The 17,442-nt window shown below is 36.6% G+C and overlaps 1 protein-coding gene across 1 annotated transcript in view; it reads right to left on the bottom strand.

Annotated features, from left to right (window-relative positions):
* PTPRZ1 (protein tyrosine phosphatase receptor type Z1) overlaps positions 1–17,442 on the bottom strand; it is a 111,143-nt gene that overhangs the window by 38,689 nt on the left and 55,012 nt on the right. Inside the window, exons 3-9 of the mRNA XM_088141682.1 lie at positions 12,345–12,524; positions 10,535–10,686; positions 7,735–7,830; positions 7,399–7,465; positions 4,842–4,999; positions 3,673–3,823; positions 786–970 (exon numbers count right to left, since the gene is read on the bottom strand). Coding sequence (XP_087997808.1) covers positions 786–970; positions 3,673–3,823; positions 4,842–4,999; positions 7,399–7,465; positions 7,735–7,830; positions 10,535–10,686; positions 12,345–12,524 — 989 coding nt within the window. The remainder of the gene's footprint in view (positions 1–785; positions 971–3,672; positions 3,824–4,841; positions 5,000–7,398; positions 7,466–7,734; positions 7,831–10,534; positions 10,687–12,344; positions 12,525–17,442) is intronic.

A 17,442-nucleotide genomic window follows, 5' to 3' on the forward strand; every position in this document is an offset into this window, starting at 1 on the left:
CATGACAAGATCAAGCTCCCTCTGAAACCCAGTAGGGTCCATCAGGTGCTGGGGCAGATTAATAAAATATGTCCTATCTTCCTGCAGTGGAGTGCAGTCACAGAAAACTCGAAGGCTAATAGGGAGAGGTGTGTCCATGACAAGGGACTAAAACTGACATCACTCTATTCCAGATTATGTCACCCAGCCCTGAGTTAAAAAAAACAGATCTAACGTATGACCTCCACTGTGAGTTGGGCTAGAGATAACCATGGTAGCCATGATGACCATAAATTCCTGGTCCATCTCTGGGTCCACATCCAGCAATGGATGGTTAATCTCCACTAGTACCATAAGCCTGGGAAACTCCACTGCTAACCCACTCTCAGACTCAAGCAGATAGGAAGGTTACTGTGTAGCTGTGAAGCTGGTATACTAGCAATAGTCTCAACAGCCCAATTTCACCAACAGGATCTCACTACCAATTATCTGTGAGGCAGCATTCTTGGAAGCCACCAGGGTTTCTTGGATAACGATATCTACACAATCCATGAAATTTATTAGTATAGGGGAATGGCTGTAGTGAATGGGAATGGTTATAGGGCAGTGCATGAGGTGAAACCAGCTTAGCAAGCATAGATAAAGATAGAGGAAACCTTCATAACAGTTAACCCTCTGAAGCTCTTTAAAATACAAGCTTATACAGATCCACTATATATGTGTAATCCCATACATGGTGAATTCACTGGAGTCTATTCTCAGCCCACAAGAAACCTTCACAGAAAACCTTTTAAGTGATCATTTACCAAGTCCTGATAACCATCAGTTAGAAATTCATGCTTGGTCTGGTCTTCTCCTTCCAATTGTTGGTAAAAAACAGCAAATTTTTCAATCATCGTGTCATACACAACTCGTGGCCTTTCCCAAGTAACAAGAAGACTGGTATAGTTCTTTGGATCGGCTTGAACATTTTCTGGTTCTAAGCTGCAAACTTAAAAAAAAAAGTTTGTTTACAAGTTATAGTAATTATGTACTAAAGAAAAACAAATACAGGATAGAGCTACAGAGAGGAAAATCACAGCTTGTGTTTGACCCACAGGATGAGTGTAATAAAAATTGTTCATATCCTCATTGTGGATGTTTTATGATTTTCTCTTGTTATGTTGCAATGTGGATATTTTAACTATTTTCTGTAACCCCCCATGAAGCTGAATAGGTTTGGCCTATACTCATTTAATAAATAAATAAACATCTTCCTGCATTCACTACTGAAAGAAGAGATTAAATACTACCAAACTAAATGCTGGCTCATCTTTATGGTCTTTAGGCAGCTGACTCTGACAGTTTTAATTACACTAGATGAGGAATGTGTGCTGATCTAGAATAATTAAGCAATTATATAGCCCTCCTCCCCAAAAGACTTGAGTGCTTGCACTCCATAACTCTTACCAGAGCTACTGCTAAGTTGTAATTCTTAATGTTACAGAATATACATGGGGAGTAATCATATTAACAATATTAAATTAATTTAAATTAAATATAATTTAGTTTTTGCAACACCTTATTACTCCAGAAGCCATGAAAAGGCTAAATGTGGCCCTTGGTTAAAAATGACTGTGCAACCATCTACAGATAAAATACTAGATCCAGATTTGGAACAATGCACACCTGATGGGGACAGAGAGTAAAGTATTCTTCCTGGCCACTCTGACATGTGAGAGCCAGTTTGGTGTAGTGGTTAAGGCACTGGGTGAGAAACCGAGGACTGTGAGCTCTAGTCCTGCTTTAGGTATAAAGCCAGCTGGGTGATCTTGGGCCAATCATTCTCTCTCAGCCCTAGGAAGGAGGCAATGGAAACTCACTTCTGAAATCTTGCCATGAAAACTGCAGGAGCTTGTCCAGGTAGTCACCAGGAGTCAATATTGACTCGAAGGCAACATACATAATCTGACATAGAATTCACCCCCACCCCTACCTGCAGATGTTAAAAAAAGAATTTCTAATAGCATTTTAAGATGGCAACCTCACTCTTCAGGCTCAGCTTCATACTGCTTGTACTTATATAACCATTTTCAGAAGTACATCTTAACTTGTTAAATTTGTGTCTTTTAAAAAAGAAAAATAGGGTATTTAATAAATAGGGTAAATAAATAAATCAAACATGTACTATTGCTGCAATATTATTGCAGGAACCGGAAAGGTGAAGTTTAAAAAAAAATAACCAAGGGATTGAAATGAGTAACTGATATGCTGAGCTCTGTCTCAAATATGTGATATTGCCCTCCTCGCACTTTTTTTTTTTAAGCTTGGAGATTTAATCTAGAAATCTCTTCTCATTTTAAGATAGATCTTGAATGACATCTCAGCTATGGGATGGTTTTTGGTGTTCAAAAAAACAGTAGTGGTCATTCTAGATCCAACTGTATGGAATTACTCTGAATTCTAGGATTATTTGGGTGCAATGAAAATAAGGTCTGTGGTATTGTAGTAAAAATCAATGATTTCCCACAGGCGAGAAAGGGTAAACTGCCTTTAATTGGATTTAAACTAGTTCAATGCAGCCAACTGAAAATATAAATTGGCCTTAATTCAGATAAAAAAAGCCCTAACCTATTTACTGAGATGTCATCAATACATAATCAATTTTCATTAAAATGATTTCACTTAGTTGTTTTTCAATGTGTTTTTCCGCTATTATTATTTCAGAATTTGTCTTTTGAACACAAGGGGGCACTCACTACTCAGTATAGTTTTCCAACATTAAACCTGCATAGTAAAATAAAAATTTTAGAGGTATTTTTCCCATTTTATCAACCTGAAGCTTAATAACACAATCTTATTGAATGTGTGACCAATTTAAAGCTTCTTTTAGAATAAAACACTAAAGTGATAATGTATTTGTTATCATTTACTAGATTTTGTTACCTATTCGTTTGTTAGACTTAACAGATACTCTGAACCCTTGATGTATCCAGCGGCAAAGCCCCCTCATTCAGTTGTATTAATTGCTTTTTGGCCTTTTGGCTAAGACTGCATGTAGTGTAATTGAATTATACTGATACAATAAATCATGGTATCTATGTGGGGCGGGTTGTGTGACAAATGTGCATGATGGTATCATCAAGCAAATACCACAGCTTATATACTTGCTTCAGACATCAGGATGGAAATACAAAACGGTGACATTTGCAAGATGCCATTACCATATGTGGGTAATTATTTTAGCATCTACACTTTTTGCTGTGGACAGGGGGTTATTTCTGTAGGAAGTAACAGCTCACTTAACCAAGGTGAAGGTGATAGGAGCAGCCTTTTCCAATTTGATGTTTTTCAAATATATTAGCAGTCCCAACCTGTCTAGAATGCCCTAGGTTGGGCAAGCTGGTGTAGAGACATGTATTTATGTGATCATCTCTAGGAGTAGGTTGATATAGCTTGGAAAACTCAACTGAATGATAATCAATCATGCTAGACAAATTTTCAAGTTTTGCCAAAATTGAATGTATTTACCCACTTATTTTTTTTCCTTGCTCCATGCCCTACAGCTAATTGGCACAAGAAATAATTGTCTTACAACTCTCTGCATATTGACAGTTGAATAAGGATCAGTATTCTTATTCTGTTTTCCGTAAGAGCAATTCACTGCGATGAAAATGATGCTTAAGCCTGCAATTCTAAGAAACAGATAAGTACCTGCTTCATGAATCTCTTCCTGCCCGGTATACGATGAAAATACTTGGCCGGAAAACTTATGTTGTTGATCTCTAAAATTATTTTGTAGATAGTCCATCAGCATCACATAACCAGACTGCTGCATGGTCAGAACGTCACAAAACACTGACAGCTGGAAAAAGACAATAAATGGAACCACAGAAGGAATTTATTATGGAATATTTTTTTTTAAAAGCCACGTTCAGACAATGGAGAAACATGTATCCCTCTTAATGTTATATTGCCTGATTCTTCCTATATCATCTCTTTGTTCAGCAGGAGCATTAGCCCTCTTAGCTCCTTTTAAATTCTCTAGACAAAGATTTAAAGAATAAAGATCGAATCTTTCTAGACAAATACATCCAGGTTGCTGACTCCATTATTAATCTCTTTCCATACATTCCATTCCAATGGACTTTTTCTCTTCTTTATGTCACTATTAACTCTAAAGAAACTGCAATGTATCATGCAGGAATTTTCACCGTGATGCCATACTGATTTCATTTTAATCTTCAAGCAACTGTTTAAAAGAAACATACTCAGAACCAGATCTTGTCTTTCTTTTGGTCCATAAAAGGATTCAGATATAAATCAAAATGGCATTTTAAACCACAATAGAAATGTGAAAGGTAGTGCATGAAAGATAGGGAGAAAGAGGAGACATGAGGTAGCACACTGTACAAGTTTGAAGTTCATTCTGAGCCTTAACAAAATACTTTTTATAGGGTCAACATTGTCATAGACATAGTACATGCAGTCACAAAGTGAGTTTTCAGATAGCATTCTAATCACCAATAAGCAAATATATTTTTTTGGTTTGGAAAAGTGTGTGCTTTTCCTAAAGCTGGTATAGATGCAAATAAGACAACTGTTTATTTTTGGAGGAAATTCTTACTCTTGTTACTCTGTAATCATGTACATTTGTCTACTGACCTGTATCCAACTGCACCTTTACAGTATTAAAATTGATAGTGTATTTTTTAATACAGTAATTCACTCTGAAATTCACTCTGTGGCCCAAATTTTAGAAAGTCATACGATACGATCTCGATATATATTTAAATATTTTGTATAACTTAAGATGAAGTGGCTGCACATAACTTTTCTTTACAATTAGGATCAACTCTTTCATTCACACATATGTAAATCACCTGGTTTTCTGAAATGTTAACTGTGTCTTTGAACACAATCCATTCAACTGTTTCTGAGCATGGAGGAGTTGACAAAGATCCATTGTAAGTGTAATATTTGTCTGTTGAATTTGGCAAAAGATTCAGCAAAATGAAAGGCTCCAGTTCATTTTTTTTCCCTGAAAAATACAAAGATGTTCCCATGATGATTTTTTAAAATCCAAATTTCATAAAGTAGAAGCGGAGCTGCTGGATGAAGGCATGGATCTGTCTAGGTCAGAATGTTTTGCCACTTTTCAAGACTGAATTCTCCTCAAGGTGATTCAGAATCAAAATATAAATAAGGAACGGGCAACCTGTGGTCTACATTGTCTCTAAACCCCATGTATACCTCCCAGAGCCCTAGAATGCCAGGGCCAAAATTTGGGGGATTAAGGGGTAAAAGGAGTGCCTTAAATCTTGCAAGGGCCTAAGGCTCTCTTAACATCTCTTAAAATCTCCCAAGCCTATCATGAAGGGGCCCCATTTTTCCAATGAGGAGAAATGGAAGGGTTAAGAGGCAAAATGAATGCTTTAAGACTGTGAAAGGAAACCAGATTAAAGCAACCCCATTACACAAATTCATATATGATAGATTGTTAATCAGTGACCACTAGCCATGAACTAAAATGTTCTGTAATCCAGTCATTCAGCCATGCCCTTTTCTAATTCAGTTGCTCAGTTTTTATACTTCTGCCAACCCTGGAATCCCTTTATGCCTGCTGATATCTTCCTGCTGTACCTGAATAAGTGTAGTTTTATGTCTGAGCAACAGAAATAGAGGAGAAAGAACCATCAGATATCAGTACAAGGGGAAAATTAGAGTGGAGGTTGCTTCTTTAATGTCCTAATTATGAACTCCCCTGAAGAATCTCATTAAGTGATGCTGGAAAACAACATTAGACTACATGGTCTTTTTCGTTAATTCAGGGGAATAACTCTTAAGATGAATATATATATTTAATAAATCAAAACAAAACAAAACCTCCTTTAAATTGCCATGCTGTATCCCCAGTGATATTTGCAGATTTCACTAGCCTCTCTGAGCCTGTGACCGTCTCCAACTGGAACTCTTATAACCAACAGAAGCAGCTACAATCCACCAACTCTTCCATCTATCTTGTGAAGTGAAGAAAGTGCCAACTGCTGCCACACCCTTTCCATCACAGTGGCACAGTTTTTTCTTAGTTAGAAATGGGGTGCAGTTGTCTTCTCTACGCCTTTCCTTGCCAAATAGAATATGGAAGTAGAAATCTCTCTGTCATGGAAATGCCAGGAGGAGCCATTTCAGGAAGGGCAGGCAGGTTTTTAATGCCTTAAGGGGCATTCTTCACTTGGGTTGCTGAACAACACGCCGTGATGATATCTCACTGAGAGCAAAATGTTATCTTGCCCTGTGCTTTATTTCAAAACCCAGACCTCTCAAATAAATCACTTGCTACAGCCATTCTCTTGATACATGTTCTTCTATTGAATGTAGCTTTCTGCATTTGTAATATTTAAACCAGATATAAAGGAGATTATCTCAGCTTGTTTGGGTGCAATTTACATTATCCCTGACTTGAATGGTAATGAAGCACTATGTGGTTTTTGTTGGCTTATGATGAAAAGAGTCTGAGGAAGTAGCAGAGAGGCCATGTACACTAAAGGAAAATCTTCTCTGAGTTGAACTTGACTCCAGGTGAATTCCCATATATATTTTATGGAAATGGTTTGCCATTACCTTCTTCTGATTTTGTTTTAAATTGTTGTTTTAATCACCAATCTAACTCATAACAGTGGCCTTTCCTGATGGATTCCCACCCAAATATTAACTGAGTTCCAATCCTGCACTAGCATGCTGCTTGGCCTTTATAAGGAAGGTTCATGTCTTGTCATGATATATGAAGTTTCTTTCTGGAAGAAAACTTTTAACAATTGATTTAACATTGAATTTATTGATATATATGTATAACAATGAATTTAACATTCATATGAAATGGTACTGAATACTATGACTGTGATAATGAGGGAGTAGGGCTTGTTAAAACCATTCGGAGAGATACTTTGCAAAGCACCTCTTTAACCTGCTGTTCATAGCATTACAGAGCCATGTCCTTTTGAAGATTTGGTATAGCATCTTGAGGGTCTCTGTACATTGTCTAAGCATGTTCAGAAGACACTTCCATTGGGAAGCAAAGTGTCTCTCTGGATGGTATGCACAACCCTACTGTTTATATTTCTGCAGCTGTAAGATTTGAGCAAGTTTTTGTCATGCATCCAGATTCCATAAATTTTATTTATTTATTTATATTTCAAATTTGTCCCCACCCATCTCCCTGCAGATGACTCTGGGCCTTACAGTAAAAGCAAAAAGAATAAACATTAATTAAAATAGAATAAATATTAATTAAAAATACATTACAAAAGGTTCCTATATGAAAAATAAATAAATAAATAAATAAATAAATAAATAAATAAATAAAATTCATATATCAGGCATAGAATCTTCAAATTGATAATGATTCATATAGTTTCTCATATTATACCACAGACTTACCAAACCGACTAACACTGGCCACTCCTTCAATAATAGAATTGTAATCTATATTATCTTCCAGACCAACCTGTTAAAGAAAGATTGGACTTTTCTCAATAAGAAATCATGCAAGTTATCATTAGTTTAACAGTTCTTAAATTATAAAAATTACATTTCTTTTAATATTCTACACATGCGCGCACACACACTGCCAAACTCTGCCAAAAATAAGGCCTATTCTTCTTATGCAAAATTAATTAACAATAATACACATACATTCAGCATAACTCTTACCCTCAAAATGGAAACAATTACATTTGAAAGGTGAAGAATCAATAATCAATTAACAATGATTACCTCAAATAAAACCGATAAAGTTCTTAATTTCCCATGTCCTTCAATTGCTTTGTCTACATCTGAAAATTCATTTGAATCATAACAGTAGATTTGCATCTGTAAATACAATAATATATATCTTTTAAAAAAAGTTAATAGAATTGTGAAAAGAATATACATGCATTAGTTCTGGTATATCAGGAATTTCAGAAATCTAAAGCACTGATATGCTCTGCTTGAAATTTTCCAGTTCCCAAAAACTTGGGAACATATTGCTCAAAGTAGCTAATGTTTTTGGGGAGTATATAATTAGAAGTCAATGAATAGAAGTCTTTAGTTCCTGAGGTGGCAATGAGGCATAGATGTGATGCATACAGGTTGGTTTCAGTCAATATAACAGATGGACTTTTAAATCATTATGAATCTTTTGTTTATTATTATTATTACACATTTATATAGTTAATCATTATTTTTCCATTCTCATATGTTTAGAGTTTATTATGATCAGAGGAGGAGGAGGAGAAAACACCATGATAAAACACTGTATAACCATTAACAGTTAAGATGCATCATAGGGCAGAGTTTGGACACTAACACCATTTAAGGTGATAGAATTGTGTTTGTTGTCTAATAGGTAATGTAAGTAAAATAAGTCAGAATGCCCTGCAAATTTAGAGAGAAGAGGGGAGATCAACTCCTCACTCATGGCAAGGAAGGGAATTGAAAATAAAATGGTTAATGAGGGAATGCCCATATATAAATCTATTGATTGTCTACATCTGAATATTGTGTACAGTTTTGGGAATATCTGAAAAAAAGCTGGAAAAGGTTATCCAAAAAAGGTATCCGTGGTTATTAGGAGGCTAGCATATTTTTCTTACAAGGAAAGTGTGCAGCATCAGGGGCTTCTATTTAGAGCAAATGTGGGAGACAATAGAGAGATGAAAGCATGCAGAGTATGGAAAATATGGACACAGAGGAATGTTAGAAGTGAGAGTCATCCTTAAAAGAAAATGTGGAGATATTCAAAACTATGGAATTCACTACCATCAGATGTGCTGATGACCCTATGAGCACAACCACCAATTGGTGTTAACCACCAATTTTAATGCTTTCATAGAGTTGGAGGGAACCATCCAGTCCTATATGAAGTAAAGGAGAGATCATGGTCGCCTGTTCTACTATCTGACAGTTCAGCAGATGGAATGCCTTGCATAAAAGTTGCCTTCTTTCCACTGAAGTGAAAATTCACATTTGTATTCTTTTATCTGCAAAGGAATGCTGAAATGCTTATGAGGCTTATTTTGAAAGGTTTGAGAACCTTTCATCAAGGGACTTATTCACTCTTGCCCAGAGAGCTAGATCAGAACAAACGGTTAACAGGACAAGGATGGAGATTCATGCTCGATATCAGAAGGAACTTCCTGACTGTACCATCTGTCAACCAGTAAAATAGCTTATCCAATGAAGTGATGAGTTTTCCCTCACTAGAGGTCTTCAAACAGAGTTTGGGTGGTCATCTGTCAAAGATGATCTAGTGCATCCTACTCTGAGCAAGTGGTTGCATGATTTCTTAGGTCTTTCCCAACTTTATGATTCTATGATTAACGTAGTTTTGATAAATGGTATATTTTAAAATTACATTTCTAAAGCAGTAACAATGAGATGATAGAATACAACACAGAATACATCAACATAAAAATAACACAGTTACTAAAGTAGTCTGGAGTTGAGTCATAGCAACTGGACTTCTTTTCTTTTTTGGTAGAGACATTTTGCTACTTGTCCAAGCAGCTTCTTCAGTCTAAAGGGGGGACTGGTTGGTTAGGGGGACCTCATAAAAGTCTTCCAGGGTGGCCGTGTTTCTTACTAGCATGATAGGCTCATTGAGGGACAACAGAAGATGTGATTAGTAGAGTCTTTGAGATGTAGACGACTTACTCCTAATCCCTCACTCATCTGCAGGGGGATGTTGATTGTTGCCTTTCTGGTGAACTTTTGAACTGTTCTTAATTTTCTTGGGGACTGTAGAAAGGACAGCCTGGAAAATGGGGGACAAATTGTGTCTGAGGCCTCCACCTCTATTGAGGGAAGGATTTTCCACTTTGGCATAAATATGGCCATTTTCCATTTTGGCCATTTATGCCAAAGTGGAAAATCCTTCCCTCAACAGAGGTGGAGGCCTCAGATACAACTTGCCCCCCATTTTCCAGGCTGACCTTTCTACAGTCCCTAGGAAAATTAAGAACAATTCAAAAGCATGATAGTTAAGGGCATGATACCTAGGGGAAAAGACTCTCTGGTGCCCCTCTTCCCTTAGTACCCCAAGCACATGCTTATTTGGCTTAATGGTTTCAGTTATATCTCTCTGGGAAGAGCATACAACAAAGGAGGCAACACACATATTTTGCTTTACTTGGACATTTGGAAAAGGGAATTAGAAGAAAACATTAAGGCCCAAGAAGGATTCAATCAATAGGATGAAACTTGCTCTGTGCCACTTGATAGACTAAAAGCAGCACCTTGAATTGGATCCAGAATTAGTAATAGCACACATGGCAAATTAGCTCCATTCTTTGGAACTAATTGAAGTTATCATTTCAGAAAGTACAATTAATTGTACCATTCCATCAAAGCTATTCTGAAGAGAGAAAAAAAAACGAGTTATGAGCTTTTTTAAAAACCTGGTAAAGATAAATTAAGCACTTCTGTAAACATATTAGTCAGTGCCATTTACAGGTATTTAATTATATCTATACAAATGAAAGTGCACAAATATATTGGTATTTCTAATGTTATTAAAATTAATTGCATTCATTACCTCAAGGGGATATTTTTGTCCATCTATACTATGTTCAGATCCATCATGTGATATATTACATTTTCCCCAGTGAAATGTTATCCTACTTGCTTTAAATGTAGCTTCTGATCCTCCTCCAATTACAAAGTATTCATTTTTCAGCTTAATTTCCACTGGAAAAAAACAACAACTATTATTCATTATACTTAAGAAGAAGAAGAAATAACTTGCATTTCAAATTTATCAGCATTAATTTTAAAATTATCAAATCAAATGATATCTAATACCATGAGTGCAATCTAGAATAGATTAATTACATTTTTGCCACCAAAATCAACAGGATTTGAGCTAAATTAATATTATTAATAATAATATTAATATTTCATATATTTCAGCTCAGAATATAGTTTGAATTTAACCCATTAAGTATAATTTATACTTTATGGAGGGGAATTATGGAAATAGATTATCTCAGATATAGACAGGGTTAGCATTAGCACTAGGAAACATTATTTTCTACTCTCACTGTGGCACTGCTGACTGTTTAAAACAATGACTTCTAGGGGCTTTGGAGATGAGAGTCAAGGAGTCACTAATAGCTGTCTTTCCCTGCCTTCCAAATTCCCACCTTTAAATGTCCATTTACCATTAAGCATTTCTTCTATGCATTTCTATGAAAACATGTGCCATTGTTTGCATGGAAGCAGAACATAATCCTGGTTTACTATTCCTGTTAACATAATGTAGTAAAAAAATGAATCTAAAATAATCTACAATGTATAATGCTTACATTTTAGGTCAAATAAGATTGCTTACATGAATTTTAATATATTCCATACAGTTTAAATAAAATGTTTTTACATATCAGTTTTATTATCAAATATATAATTTTCAAAAGTCAAGTTTGCTTCAAAAATTCTCTGAGGAATAAAATAATAAAATAAATTATGTGGTGATACAATTGGTTTGCAACTACATTATTTCAGCAGATAAATGATATAACGTGTTACAGAAGGAAAATCTATTAATATTAAATATTAAATCAAATTTAAGAAAGTGAATACCTCAATTTCAAAAAGTTTAAATATACTTTATGGGGCTGGTAAATATTCAACAGATTTCTATTCCATACCTCAAGTTTTTGGAATTTCTATTCAGTTTCCAAATGATGTATTATTAAGTAATTTAATGCTTCCAATTTGAGAAATAAATTAGAGCCAATTTATATGAAGAATTTCAGATTTCATAAAACAAAATCTAGAAAAGTAATAGTCTATATGATTAAATATCAATAAGTTAGTTGGTATGTTTATTTCAAGTCACATTTATTTATGTGACTTATGAATACATTTTGATTGACTAATCTGTATATGGTAAAATCTCAGTAATTAGAATGATGCCTTTTTGAATTAGAAGATTACAACTAAGTATGATACACTTTAATGACATCTTTATAAACTGCTCTGTGAAAACACTAGCTGCGTCTTTGTGATATAACAGTATGCAAAATGTGGGCTTTATTAATAGGCATGCATATTATTTTGAAAATATATTTATATTCAGAAAATAGGAAGGATTGGATTATAGGAATTATGTGATTTTAAGGCTATTTTTTTTTAATGTGTTTCTTTTGTCCCTGGAGGCCTCATGATTTAATGCTTGTCTGCCATTGCCAGCTGTCTTCTCAATAATTGCAAGCATCTTAATTTCAAAAAGATAAACAAGAGAGAAAATGAACCAAGAAGCTGTAAAAAATAGTCTATAAGCAGTTGCTTCACATGTGAACAAACTTCTATAAATATTAAATCAAATATGAAAATACATTTTGTACCTGTTTTCCCTGTATTGTAGATTAAGGTGTCTTCTGAAGTTTCTTCTTCCCAACCTTTGAATTTCAATTCCTTGAGGTTCACATTTACTTGAGTGAGATCTTCATCAATATTAATAGGTGACTGCTTGGCACCATTGCATGCTGGATATTTTTTTCCCCAGCTTGTTTGATTTAAGGCTCCTAAACATCAAAACGAATCAGGTAAGTAATTTAAATAAACATATGCACAGCTTTTAGTTTTTTATGAAAGGAACAAATTAGTTTTATGAAAGCAACAAATTATGCTCTAAGACATGTCCATCTCTGTCCAAGAAGACTATTAATATTAAAGCTCCCCTCTAATTCACATGCTTTACAAAAGTATATGACAATATCAGAAAAGTTGTTAGGATAACATTTACAAATGTCCTGCCAGGTTACAAATCCCCACTTGTGCAAAGCTGGTATATCAAAGTATGAGTCTTGTCCTTGAACATGAAGTTTTAGTTTTAGCACAATCATGTTCAGTTTCAAGGGTATCTACAGAGGGAGGCAAGAGGGACAAATGGTGGCACGTGATTTATTTTAATCACTAAAGGCTGATACTTTGTTTTGTCCTGTCTTTGGTAAGGGACATCTGTGTAGAGTGGGATGATCTTTCTCATCTTCAGTACTGCTTAATTTTGGGATGGTCTTATCCTTGGAAGGAGTAGGTGATGCATTCCAGGGACAAGACAAGATAAACTTATCCTCTTTGGCCTGGCAAAATCAAGTGAGACAATGCTTTTGAGAACAGGTATGACTAATTATGCTTGGAGTCTATATAAGCTGGTTGGAAACCCCCATGAGATGGAACTTCAGTGCAGACCTGATTGGCAGAAGGCGCTGCATAACTGCTGGCTTTGAAGAGGTCCACCCTCCATCATCTCTCTGGATTCCTTGACCACAGAAGAGATGTTTCTTTTGTTTTGTTCTTCAGTATTCTTGAATATTCTCTGATTGCTGTCTTATGTTATGTTGCTGTCTTATGGTGTTATGTTGTTATGTTATTATGTTATTATGTCACTTTCTTATACTGCTTTGGAATAAAGCCATATGTACTTATATTAATGTGGTCATTGTTTCTGAATCCAAAATTACCTGTGACCCAAACCTGCTGGGCTGGAGACAGAGCAATACAGTGCATGATGCATGCAAATGCTGGAACTTATTTGAATCAGGCATCAGGACACAAGTATGCAATCATGGGCTGCATATGACATCACATACTTGTTGGAAAATATGGGGTTTCAACCAAGCCTGTCTCACACGACCACAAAGGAAGGGGTGGCTTCGCTGCGGCCTAGCTTTGCTGCTTTGTGTGGGAGGGGCTTGGAGCCCACCTTTTTTCCTGTTTCCCTCATTTTCCTTTTCTTCTCCTCATGGCTCTCCACAAGGTAGGAATGAATCCTCACTCCTCCTCATGGTTTTTGTATTAACATTTCACAACCCCAACAATACCCATGTCATCATTTTGGCATCATTGCAGTTTGTTCCAGATGCTACTGGTCACCTTTCTTAGGCACAACTTCTAGTTCATTCATTACTCATTTCTATTTTAAAATAGAGCTATCTGGAAAAGCAACTGGTCCCAATAATGTTATAACATCTTTTTTCTCCAATCACTTAGATTTAAAAATTCTCTTCTTCAGCAAAGCTGACCTGTCTAAGAGTGACTCTTCTTGAATTTGCCCTTCTATATATTTTTCCCAGATTTCATCCACTGTCTAATTGGCCATAAATATCTCAAATGTTTTAGTGCAAGAGAAGCAATGCGGTGTTTGTAGTCCTTCTTCCAGATGGAATCTGTCAAATTTAAAATGCCCATATCATGTGAGGTCATCAAACCTCCTAGATTTCCATATTCTCTGAAATTTTACAAGGTTTCCTGTCATGATTTCAACATTTTAGATATACTGCAAATGTCAAATTTTCACAAGACTTCTATGTTTCCATGAGAGATTTGGTTATCTAGTAGGATTTCAGTCACTTTATTTTCCTCCTCCTCCTGTACTATTATTTTCATCCCCTTTCCCCATCTTTCACACCACAAGAAAGTATGTATGACTTGACAATACCCAGAATCACCAGCTTAGGTCTATCTGACAGCATGCTAAATGTCCCTAACTGAAAGCAGATTCTGGATTAAGGTTCTTTTCACAAATTCCAAAAGGGTGGGACAAGAACACCTATAAAGCTACTCACTTGGAGCCTAGCCATTGCTGAAGCATTATGCTGTACATACCATGCTGGACAGCTGCTTGGCTAACTTGAACTCCCAATACTTGACCTAGATGATTCATGGGCATCCATGAGTGAGGAAGGAATTGACATCTTGCATGTCATGATATCATTATGCAAATGACCCAAACTATGTAATTTGCATCAATCATTATAATTACATAACAATGGGCATTATGATGGGCATTATGATTACAAAATGATGGTCATAATGATGGACATGATGTTATTGTAGCTTCTACTGGGCACCCATGACAGGAATAATAAGGCAAGATTTTACTTCCTTGGCAAGAATAACAGGAGCAGAACAATATGATGCCAAACTCATCATATTCTTCTTAAGGTTTGATAATCTGGCAAAACAAAAATTTGGGAAGGACATAGAAGGTTTTCCACAATGAAACTCAGCAAACCATAATTTTCTACTAACATCATTGCAGGATCTGAGCAATATTCCAGGGAAGTGTTTGTAACAGAAAGTTCACTTCAAGGAAAACAGTAATATCTCCTCTTGCCCATGCATACTTTTGTTGTTGTTGATGTTTAGTCGTTAAGTCGTGTCCGACTCTTCGTGACCCCATGAACCATATTGCGCCAGGCCTTCCTGTCCTTCACTGCCTCCCTGAGTTTGCTCAGTTTCATGCTCATTGCTTCAGTGATGCTATCTAACCATCTCATCCTCTGCCGTCTTCTTCTCCTTTTGCCTTCAATCTTTCCCAGCATCAGGGTCTTCTCCAAAGAGATCTCTCTTCGCATTAGGTGACTAAAGTATCTGAGCTTGAGCTTCATTATTGATCCTTCCAATGAGCAATCAGGGTTGATTTCCTTTAAGATTGACTGGTTTGACCTCCTAGCAGTCCAGGGGACTCTCAAGAGTCTTCTCCAGCACCACAGTTCAAAGGCATCAATTCTTCGGCGCTCAGCCTTCTTTATGGTCCAGCTCTCACAGCCATACATTACTACTGGAAAAACCATAGCTTTGACTATGCGGATCTTTGTCGGCAAGGTGACGTCTCTGCTTTTTAATATGCTATCTAGGCTTGCCATAGCTTTCCTCCCAAGGAGCAAGCGTCTTTTAATTTCATGGCTGCAGTCTCCGTCTGCGGTGATCTTGGAGCCCAAATAAATGAAGTCTGTTACTGCTTCCATTTCTACCCCTTCTATTTGCCAGGAATTGATGGGTCCAGATGCCATGATCTTAGTTTTTTTAATGTTGAGTTTCAAGCCAGCTTTCGCACTCTCCTCTTTCACCCTCATCAAGAGGCTCTTTAGTTCTTCTTCACTTTCTGCCATTAGGGTGGTATCGTCCGCATATCTGAGGTTGTTGATGATTCTCCCTGCAATCTTAATCCCGGCTTGTGATTCTTCCAGCCTGGCATTTCTCATGATGTACTCTGCATATAGGTTAAATAAGCAGGGTGACAGTATACAGCCTTGTCGTACACCTTTCCCTATTTTGAACCAATTGGTTGTTCCATGACCGGTTCTAACTGTTGCTTTTTGGCCTGCATACAGATTTATCAGGAGACAGGTAAGGTGGTCTGGTACTCCCATCTCTTTAAGAATTTGCCACAGTTTGTTGTGATCCACACAATCAAAGGCTTTTGCATAGTCAATGAAGCAGAAGTAGATATTTTTCTGGAACTCTCGTGCTTTCTCCATGATCCAGCGAATGTTGGCGATTTGATCTCTAGTTCCTCTGCCTCTTCGAAACCCAGCTTGTACATCCGGTAGTTCTCGGTTCATGTATTGCTAAAGCCTAGCTTGTAGGATTTTGAGCATAACCTTGCTAGCATGTGAAATGAGTGCAATTGTGAGATAGTTTGAGCATTCTTTGGCATTGCCCTTCTTTGGAATTGGAACATAAACTGACCTTTTCCAATCCCGTGGCCACTGTTGCGTTTTCCAAACTTGCTGGCATATTGAGTGCAGCACTTTAACACCATCGTCTTTTAGTATTTTAAATAACTCAGCTGGAATACTGTCATCTCCACTAGCTTTGTTGTTAGCAATGCTTCCTAAGGCCCACTTGACTTCACTCTCTAGGATGTCTGGTTCAAGGTCAGTGATCACACCAGCGTGGACATCAGGGACATTAAGATCTTTCTTGTATAGTTCTTCTGTGTATTCTTGCCACCTCTTCTTAATCTCTTCTGCTTCTGTTAGGTCCCTGCCTTTTTTGTCCTTTATCATGCTCATCTTTGCACTAAACGTTCCTTTCATATCTCCAATTTTCTTGTAGAGATCTCTAGTCTTCCCCATTCTATTGTTTTCCTCAATTTCTTTGCATTGTTCATTTAAGAAGGCCTTCTTATCTCTCCTTGCTATTCTCTGGAAATCTGCATTCAGTTGCTTATATCTTTCCCTTTCACCCTTGCTTTTCGCATTCCTTCTTTCCACAGCTATTTGTAAAGCCTCATCAGACAGCCATTTTGCTTTCTTGCATTTCTTTTTCTTTGGGATGGTTTTAGTGGCTGCCTCCTGTACAATGTTACGGACCTCCGTCCATAGTTCTTCAGGCACTCTGTCTACCAAATCTAATCCTCTAAATCTATTCATCACCTTCACTGTGTACTCACAAGGAATATGATCTAAGTCATACCTGAGTGGTCTAGTGGTTTTCCCTACATTCTTCAATTTAAGCCTAAATTTTGCAGTAAGAAGCTCATGATCTGAGCCACAGTCAGCTCCTGGTCTTGTTTTTGCTGTCTGTATAGAGCTTCTCCATCTTTGGCTGCAAAGTATATAATCAATCTGGTTTCGGTATTGACCATCTGGTGATGTCCATGTGTAGAGTCGTCTCTTGTGTTGTTGGAAAAGAGTGTTTGCTATGACTAGC

This window comes from Python bivittatus, unplaced genomic scaffold (assembly GCF_059951505.1).
Source record: "Python bivittatus isolate LINGU-HERP-01145 unplaced genomic scaffold, Pbiv_v1 ctg000330_np1212, whole genome shotgun sequence".
In the NCBI taxonomy this organism is placed as follows: domain Eukaryota; kingdom Metazoa; phylum Chordata; class Lepidosauria; order Squamata; family Pythonidae; genus Python; species Python bivittatus.